Here is a 9984-nt window from a genome sequence, read left to right as displayed (position 1 = left end):
TTCACATCGAGTTAGCAATTAAAGATTTATCATCTTGCTTGAGTTTATAGCATTGCAAAAAAATCTTCGCGCTCTTAATAACTTTTATTTTACATTTTTAAAAACATAGTTCGGACCACGGTGGAGCGCGGACAAATAAACTAGTAAACACTAAAAGAGTACAAAGTTTAAAAAAAGTGACCCAAACAGATGACATGATAAAAATTGAAACGATCACAAAAAGAGATTTGTGATGACCATGATTTTTAAACTTCTAAACCCAGCCCGGTGGTCGACCCGACTCATGATCTGGGTCACGAGTTTTGATCGAGATCAACCCCACTTTTTTTTATAAATCAAAATAACATCGTTTTTGTTTAGAAAAACAAATAGTTAACGGGTTGCAACCATGATTTTTGATCGGATCACTTGAATTTTTTGTATTTTTTTATTTTTTCTTAAACCCCACTTGATTTTGGTTCTGAATCAACCAAGTCCCGAGTCAACCCACCAAACCAAGCCGGTTTTAAAAACTATGGTGTCAACAAAAAAAACAAACATCCATAAAACAAAGACATAATTAAAACATAAACATAACTTGATAATTACAGTAACTGAGTAAGGTGGTTGAAGACAGATAAAAGCAAGCATAAGACAAATATTATATTATACTTTAAAATGTGCGAAAAAAACACTGTGCAGACACTGTGTACATAGAATCATTGCACTGTGGACCACATTGTAGACATAGAATGTGTGCACTATGGACCACACTGTAGATGTTGTCTTTTCTATTTTTTATTCAAAAAGTACTGTGGATCATAGTATAGACATAGAGTGTCTGCATTGTGGGCTACACTGTAGATGTTAAGAGGAATATGAGGGGTGTTGTCTTTTTCATTTTTAATTCCAGAAGCTACTGACACGTGTTATGTCAAGCTGTTGGCGCGTGTTGGGTCAAGGCATGATCGCCAAACCCAAGGCTCTTGGGTTTGGTGGCAATGCCAGACCTCAGGCTATTTCGCTATTGGGTCTGTCATGCCTGCCTTACCCAAAGCTATTGGAAGCTCCTAGATCTGACATGACCGTCAGATCTATTTTTTAAAAAAAAAATTATAAAAAAAATTAATTAGGATTTTTGTTTAAGATAATTTGAGGGTAGCTTAATTTTTTATATAGAAAAAATAGAAAAAACATATAAAAAAAATTATTTAGGATACTTCAAGGGTAGTTTAAATGTTTTTTTTAATAAAAATAAAAAATATTACAAAAAAAATTAATTCTGTTTAAGATACTTTAAGGATAATTTAAATGTTTTTTTTATAATAAACAGAAACAATTCATAAAAAAATTATATAGGATACTTTAAGGGTAATTCAAATATTTTTTTATAAAAAATAAAAAAAATTATTAAAAAAACTAATTAGCATTTATGTTTAGAATACATTAAAAATAGTTTAAATGTTTTTTTATTACAAATAAAAAAAATTATAAAAAACATTAATTAATATTTCTGTTTAAGATACTTCAATGGTGGTTTAAATATTTTTTTATAAGAAATAGAAAACATTTATAAAAAAAATTATTTAGGATACTTCATGGGTAGTTCAAATGTTGTTTTATAAAAAACTTAATTAGCATTTCTGTTTAGGATACTTTAAGGATAGTTTAAATGTTTTTTTTATTAAAAATAAAAAAAGTATTTAGCATTTCTGTTTAGGATACTTTAAGGGTAATTCAAATTTTTTTTATAAGAAATAGAAAATATTTATAAAAAAATTATTTAGGATACTTTAAAGGGTAGTTTATTTTTTATTATTAAAAATAAAAATAAATTATAAAAAAATTAATTAGCATTTCTGTTTAGGATGCTTCAAGAGTAGTTTAAATGTTTTTTTATAAAAAAAATCATTGTGTTGGTACTGTGTACATAAAGTATTTGCACAGTGGACCTCATTGTAGATGTTTAGAGGACCATGAAAGGCTTTGTCTTTTCTATTTCAAAAATTATTGCAGCGTATTGGGTCAAGGCATGAACACCTGACCTAGGCCTATTGGGTCTGGCTTGGCCGCTAGACCCAAGACACTTACAATATTCTCTATACTTTTAATAATTTTTTTTACATTTGAATTTTTTTTGTTATTGACCTGCTACGGAGCGCGAGCCAATATGCTAACTAAACTTAGAGGAGAAGTTACTGTAGTCCGAGACTCATCTTTCTAGTTTTCCCTTTTTTTAAAAAAAAAGAAGCAAAAAACTATGTTTTGGAGGTGAGATTGTCTTTTTACCATTACACAAATATCTTAAACATATTGTATGATGTTATATTTGTTATTTTCTTTTTTAATGCATGGTAAAGTTACAACTTTAGCATTGGAATAAATAATTCCGATTCTTTTGACTTGGGGTTGCTTTTGATATTTTACTTTTTCAGAATAATATAGTTATTTTGGCTCTTTTAGAGACAAAAACAATGCAACTCGCTCATAAGATTTTTTTGATCATTTTACATTGATTTTGTTGTGGATTTGGAGGCTGCCTAGGGATATTATTGCAATGCTCATATATAAAATATTATTTTAAAAACAACCTTGTTTGCACGTGCATTTCACGCACCAACATGTGGACGACCACCAAACGCTGCTTTCTGGGGAAGCGTTTTTTAAGAACTAAGCGCCCTATACATGGTGGTGAGATGCGTGTATCATAATCACCGCTGGTTTAGCAATGATGAGCGTTTTTTTTCCTTCTTCTTCTCTCTCTCCTTCTTGATTTTTGCGCAGCTCCTGTAAAATTTATCCCTGTTTTTTTGTCTTTTGCTAGATTTTTTTAATAACATCTTTTCACCTATTTTATTTTTTAAAATTAAATTGGTTGATAATTAAGCTTCTTAATTGAATTCGAGTTCAAAATCTCATGGGGTGTGACTTTTAAATATTAAATCAGGTTTAGAAGGTTTGCCTGAATTTGTTTGTTTGCTTTTATTTTTTTTACGATGGAGTTTTCTTATATTGTATCCTTCTCTTTTTTGGGGTTTTTTTGTTGTTATTTTTTGTGTTTTGCCTTCTATTGAGTTGACCCTTATAATTTTTTTTTAAAATTTTATCCCAGTTATTTTTAATCTATAAATTATCTATCAAGCTGTCGCACATGTGCGATGTCGCAGCGAATATTCCACTTTATCAAGGTATCTATCTGGCAGATATGAGAAGACAATGAATTCTTATCTTTTATCAGTGGAAAGCAGAAAAGGGAGTCGTCACTCAGTATTTTGGTCACTAGAAACTCTAATTGGTCTTAGAGATCGGATACGGAGACTGGTTGCGTAAATGGAAGGTATTAACACCTTAAATACGCCCTACCTAAGGTAAGCTGCATTGTTTAATTATCTGATAAAAAACTAAGATCTTATCATGTTTTCTAATTGTTGGTCTATCTAAAATTTAAGAAAAGTCTTTTTCCGTAAGAAGATTTTTATCTTATCGGGTAAAAGCTTATCCGTTCTAATGTCTATATGAAAGAAATTACCTTTTTAATATCAGGAATATATTTTATGTATAAATTTGTAATCCCATATACTAAAAGAAAACAAAATATTTTTTTTAAAATTTTGAAATATTGGTCTAGTTCTCATAGCTTTAATAAACTTGTTATTAAAGCCAAAATGCATGCTAAAACATATTTTTGAATTTTTGTGTTTTCTGCATAAAAAAATGATATGAATTTTTTTAGAGACTTGACCGTATGCATGAAAAAAATATTTTTTTGTTTTATAAATTTTTTTACAATGTTTTGACAAAAATCAGGTATTTTAATACTAGATTTGTACTTTTACGGTATAAAAATACAAACCAATATTAAGCAAAATTGATAAAAAAAAATATGCAGTAAAATCACAAATTTTTGAAAGGATTTTTCAGAAATTTTGAATTTTTTTAATATATAATATATAATATTATATATATAATACATAATATCATAAAATATATGGGCTGGGCTGATCTCAGCCCAACAATCCTCTCTGCCTCTTTGGTCTGGGCCGGACCCGACCTAGACATTAGGGTTGGGCCAGAACCGACCTGACCCAGAAAAGGAAGGGGGGATTATTTCCCCCCTCCTGTCCTCCTGCATGAAGAATGAATATCGTTCTGCATGCAGGAGGAGATGAAGATGAAGGAGACGCTGGAGGGGAAAGAAAAGTTACTTGGCGTGGAGGAGGAGGTGCCCTTGCTGGTCTGGCTGAGGATGCCGGCTTCACTAACGGTGCTGCGGTGGCGGCCGGTGGCAGAGAGAGAGAGAGAAAGAGAGTGAAGATGGCAGACTATTAGGGATGCTAATTTTTTGGCTGTCTTTGGACCCAGATTTCTCCCCTTTTGGAGCATGAAAATCACATCTATTTATAGGTGGTGGAAAAGGGACACTTTGTCTCTTCTAGTGCCAAATGTCGACCTTTGGTTCGACCCGAAAGCACTCCAACCATTGCTTCAAAGAAATAATGATGAACTGCCAGTTTTGTGCAGGAAAATGGCTGGTCGGGTTGACTACTTTGGGGCGGTGGCACCGCCTCTGCAACCTCGATAAGCCCGAAAGGTTTATACTAGCGTGTAGTCAGGTATCATAAGATCATTTTCGTGCAGGTTTCATCTAATTTGGGGAAGAAACGAGGTGTCAAACGCCTTGGGAAGGAGGCCCCTAGGGCAACCTCGCTAGAGAAGAAGATGAATAGTTACTTTTCTGCCAATTATGCTTTAGTCCTTCAATTTGTGACTTATCTTTAATTACACTCTTGATTGGCTTTAAACTTTCAATTTTGTTCAATTTCACCCCTGAAGAACTTCAATTCAAGCCCCAGATTTCAGCGCCCATTTCCCTTTTGGTTCTTGGTTTCAGATTTATTCAATTTGACTCTTAATCGATCAATAAACTTCTAATTTCTTCAATTTGACCCATGATTTGGTTAATTTTAGTCTCTCTATTTACACGCCTTTTCCAGTTTGATCCTTAGTTTTGGATTTCTTCAATCTAGTCCCTAATTGGCCATAAAACTTCAATATTTATGCAATTAAGCTCTTGATTTGACCAAATCAACTCTAAAAAATTCTAATTTAACCCCAAGACTTTAATTTCTTCCAATTAAAGCCTAAATTAACTTAAAAATCAATTTTTCTTGCAATCAAACCCTTCATAAATTCAATTAAACCTCCAATAACATTTAATTGAGTGTATAAATATTTGTTTTTGGACCTTTCTTCTTCAAATTGAATTTTCTTTGTCAACAAGGCTCTTTATCTGTAAAAAATATACTGTCAAATTTTAATCTTTGAATTTTTGAGCCTCCTCAACTAATTTCTAACCATTTTCTGAGCGCTATGACATCCTCTTTTTATTGTTATTATTTTTTGAATTTTTTGTTTTTAGTCCGAATATTTTTTTTTATTTTTGGAAGAGAAAAGGTGAATTTGAGGAATAACCTAAAAATAGATTATGACACAAACTATAGATGTTTTTCAATTTCACCCCTCATGATTTTTTTATCTAACAAATTTGTTCTCTATTTTGTTAATTACTACTTATTTTGTCTGAAATATTTTTTTTTTTCAAATCTCATCATCCTTGCGCTTTTTTTCTTAAGAAGTTTTATCCCTATTCTTTTTGTTATTGTTTTTTTTCTTTGCAAGTCTTTTTATTAATATTTTTTTTCAGAATTTTATCCTACAAAATTCAATATTAAAAATAAAAATAAAAATCTAGTTTGATTAACCTAATATTTTATGATTTCTTTGTTATTTTTAATTTAAATTAAACAAAACCCTTATGTGCATTTTATAAAGTTTATATCTAATAAATACATTTCCCTATTTTTTTTTAATTGAAAAAACTATAGAATTGATAAAAAAACTTTCCTCTAAAGTAAAAATGCTACACACATCATCGTTCCGTATGTCAACTTCTAGTGTTTGAATTAGATTTTTCATTTCATTTCGTTCTTTTTAAAAAAAACGTGAGGAGGAAAAAACGAACCACCGACCGCATCCACGTGTCGAGCAAGAATTGGCGAGGGAGTTCTAGAAACTCATAGAACAAGATGAAAAGAGAGGAAAGTTCTCGATTCGGGAGGTCAATTGTATGGTATAAATTCCTTCCCCTGCCTTTCCTTGTATGCATCGTTGAGGCCAGGCAAAGAGACTTTTCCTTAAAATCTTACCTTTCATCAGGTAATCCTTTGGTCCCTTCTCTCCTCTCTCGTCTTCATTTTTCTTTGATTTATTTTGTTTCTTAATTTAAGACTTGAATCTTAGGTTTAATTGTACGTAGATGCGTTTCTCTCCGTTGTCTTTGGCTCTTTGATTTTTATTTTTAATTATCTAATTTTTTCTTGTAGATCTGTGTAATTTTGAAGTGCTGCTGTTTAATCTTTTGTTCTAAATGACGATACGATTTTCTGTGTTTTTGTTTTCAATTTTTATTTCATTAATGAAATGAATTAAGGGTTAAACTTTTATTTTTCTTCTTGTAAACTCTAGAATGTAGCATGTGGGAACTGGGAAGTCCTCGTGCACTCGTGTTCGAGAAATTATTAGGTATACTGGGAGTTTAGGCTCTGTTTGCTTCTACGTTGCGGTGCCGTTGTGTTTTTTCCACCACAGATTTGAAAGTATTTAATAAATAATATAATTTTGCTTTTAGAAACTCAGTGAGAAAAAGTTATAATTTGAAGTTTTATTTTTTAAAAGTTATAACCGTAATATCATAATGTCAAACATACACAAAAGAGCCGTTTGAAATTGTATTTCTATAAAAATTGATTTTTTTTGTTATAAAATTAATTTATTTTTATATTTTTGGATTTTGAAGTGATGATATTAAAAATAATTTTTTTTTTTTTAAAAAAAATATTTGTTGTATTTATGACCGAAAAATATTTTGAAAAATAATCACTACCATGAGAATTCATGGCCCCATCATCATGTGAGAGTATCGGGTGCAACTTTGGATATACCGAAGAATTCTGACTTTTCAAGTTATACCTTGGATTTTTTGTAAATTGGTATTGCTAATTTTGTATCATATTGGTTTTAAATGAATGCTTGTGCTGTTGGATTGTGACTGGAACAGATTATCATTCATTGGTTGACAGAACTTTTTGCTACTTATAGTCGGTGAAATATTGTGAGAGATGGCTGAGGTAAGATGTTGTCTGTCATGCTCTTTGTTTTTCATTGCATGTTGTATTAGAGGTATGCATGTGAGTTGTGGCAGTGGCTTTTTACATTGGTTATTGAGTCAGAACTTTGATTTACTGATGGTAGGAGGGTTACAAGGTTACTTTGAATGTGTATGATCTCAGCCAAGGATTGGCACGGCAACTCTCGACAGCGTTTTTGGGGAAGGCCATTGATGGAATCTGGTAAGTTTCTCGAATGAGAATGATGTGTTGAAGATCTCGGATGCTTGAAATAACCTCCTCTGCAGTGAGCATGTATCTTGTACTTACTTTAATATAAAGTAGAATGCGAGTAGTGTAATTGGAATTTGAGCTAACCTCATTTTACGATACAAATGTTGAGGTGGATAAGTGAAGACTTACTGTTTTGGTGGATATTTGTGCTCTTTTTTCCCCTTATGGAATAATTTTAACAGTTTAGAAGTGAATTATGTGCATGCATCCCTTGCTGGGGAATGCCTAAGTGGCTTATTCAATTCATTTTTTAAATGGTCATTTATTTTCAATATATATATAGATGGAGAAGGTTTCGTTCTATCATAGGCATCTTCTGCCCTTAATCATTGACGACGTACCCAATTTAGCTGTATTTATATTTTAAAACTGTTTTGAGATATGAAGTAAATATGAACCAAATTTTTTCTGGAATTCTACTATGTTTTTTTGGAATTCCTTCTTTGATAACTTGTAAACAACATTTGGTACATTGTGCAGTCTATTATGCAGGGATGTAAAATGATCCTGAACTTCATTTTATTAAAGTCTTGCATGAGTTGTTATGAACCTTCAAGCTTTAGTGTTATGTGGCTTTGTATCTGACTTTATTGTTTTGTATTTCATCACAGGCACACAGGAGTTGTGGTGTACGGTAATGAATACTTCTTTGGGGGAGGTATACAACATTTGCCTTCTGGAACAACTCCATATGGAACGCCAATTAAAGTGGTTGATTTGGGTATCACACATGTACCCCAGGATGTATTTGAAGAGTATCTGCAGGAAATTAGTTCCCGTTACTCTGCTGAGACTTATAGTTTACTTACTCACAACTGCAACAACTTCAGCAATGAGGTTGCCCAGTTTTTGGTGGGTGTGACCATTCCAGAATATATTATTCAGCTACCCAATGAAGTCATGAACAGTCCAATGGGTGCTCTTATAAGTGAGTTGATCTAACTTAGTCTTGATTATGCAAGTCATTTACTTATTCTGTTGAATCGAAATGCAGATAGGGTGAGAGAGAGTTGTTCAATGAATTACCCTGATTCCTTTTCCTTTCCTCTTTTTTTTTTGTTTTGTTTTGAATTTTGAATGAACTAGCGCAGGTCCATAGATGCTCTTTAACCCCTTTTTTTACTCTCCAGGAGAAAAACCCTCGTTTGGGGTCAAATAGCTGTAAATGATTTTCTTTTAGAGAACTTAGTAATGTGTTATAAAGTCTCAAATATCATGGTGGGATAGTGGATTCATACTAGATTTTGTCTGCCGACAAGGCTCATGCTAGTGGATAGCGATTGCGCATGCAACTTTACTGCTCGTGGCATTTAACTCTTAACATACCATGCTTATTTTTATGCTGTAGTGCCCATGATACAAAATCTGGAGTCAACACTGAGAGCAGGGGCTGTCCCGCAAGTTCCACAATTCAGGCCTCCTTCAATGGCGCAGTCTTCACAGGCTGCAACAGTTACTGTTGATAAATCCACGGCCAGTGGTCCTAGCCCTTCCACAAAAGTAATCGTTAAAGAGGCTGATGTCAAAGTCAAATCTGTTGATACCAAACCAAACAAAACATCGGGCACAGTCAAATCTGCAGAAGCCAAGGGGAAGACTACAGTCAATGGAGGAGATCCTCTTGGGGATGCACGAAACAAAGTACAGGAGGAGATCGGCCGCGAATTCGCTGCGATCATGGCTACCGGCACATTTCGTGCAAGCGAGGCAGCAGCTTTAGCTACCAAGAGAGTAATGCAAAGATATGGTCATCTAAATGCTGCAATGCCACAAAGCTAGAAATTGTGAAAGGGGATAATTTTAGGTGGCGTGGTAGCTGTCATATGTTATAAGTCGCCAACACAATGATAACCTGATGATCAGATCTCATCTCTTGTGTAAGCAGATACTGTTAGGCCTGCACCTGATTGGAGGCCCGGGATCTGTTTTCCTAGTCAATATTTGTGGCTAAAACAACATGGCACATTGCCTGAACTTAACCATTGGATAATCTTTCAGCTGGTCAATATTTGTTACTTATTTCAATCATTGGTTTGGTTGGACATCACCTGAATGTGACGGGTGCTGGTTTTTGTGGCTATTGCCCATGCGCTCGATGCTCAGGTGTTTGGTTGTGTAAACAGTTCCGTAGCGTCCGATTTGGCTCTAGGCTTAAGCTTGTTTTCAAATTAAAGTTGGTGGGAGTTGACAGGATAAAATCTAGTCGATTTGAAGAAACAACTTAAGATCATCTAGGTAGAATATGATTATTTTCGACCTTTTTTTTTAGAGAGTTTAAAACAAAATCAGGTGGGTTAAATATTTTTGTGCTAGTATATTAGTCTGAGCTCAGTGTAAATAATTTTTGTACCATAAATCTTGAAACCTTGTGATCTATTTGTCTACTTTTAGCTAAAAACTTGTCTAAGTCTTTTTTTTTAAAAAAACAATTATTAAAATAATGACAATCTCAGTCTCTCAATAATATCTTTTTAATTTTTTTTTAATTATATAATAATCCTATATAAATAAAAATAAAAAATATTTAAGACAACAATAATTCTAT

General features: G+C 32.8%; 1 protein-coding gene across 2 annotated transcripts; it reads left to right on the top strand.

The window, feature by feature from the left end:
• The first annotated feature begins 6032 nt into the window (after nucleotides 1-6032).
• Nucleotides 6033-9464, top strand: LOC7488626 (uncharacterized). Of its 2 annotated transcripts, XM_024595536.2 has the most exons (6): nucleotides 6100-6195; nucleotides 6505-6561; nucleotides 7097-7166; nucleotides 7291-7388; nucleotides 8051-8367; nucleotides 8788-9464. In XM_024595536.2, exons 3-6 carry the CDS (start codon nucleotides 7158-7160, stop codon nucleotides 9216-9218), a joined length of 855 nt encoding a protein of 284 aa, XP_024451304.1. In that variant the 5' UTR covers nucleotides 6100-6195; nucleotides 6505-6561; nucleotides 7097-7157; the 3' UTR covers nucleotides 9219-9464. The 2 variants fall into 2 exon arrangements, with proteins under 2 accessions (XP_002303035.1, XP_024451304.1); XM_002302999.3 differs by lacking the exon at nucleotides 6505-6561 and having other exon boundaries at nucleotides 6033-6195.
• Nucleotides 9465-9984: the final 520 nt, after the last annotated feature.

The sequence above is a fragment of the Populus trichocarpa genome, chromosome 2 (genome assembly GCF_000002775.5).
Source record: "Populus trichocarpa isolate Nisqually-1 chromosome 2, P.trichocarpa_v4.1, whole genome shotgun sequence".
NCBI classification, from domain to species: Eukaryota; Viridiplantae; Streptophyta; class Magnoliopsida; order Malpighiales; family Salicaceae; genus Populus; species Populus trichocarpa.
Note: the sequence above shows the minus strand (reverse complement) of the source record. Positions and strands in the feature narration are given on the sequence as shown.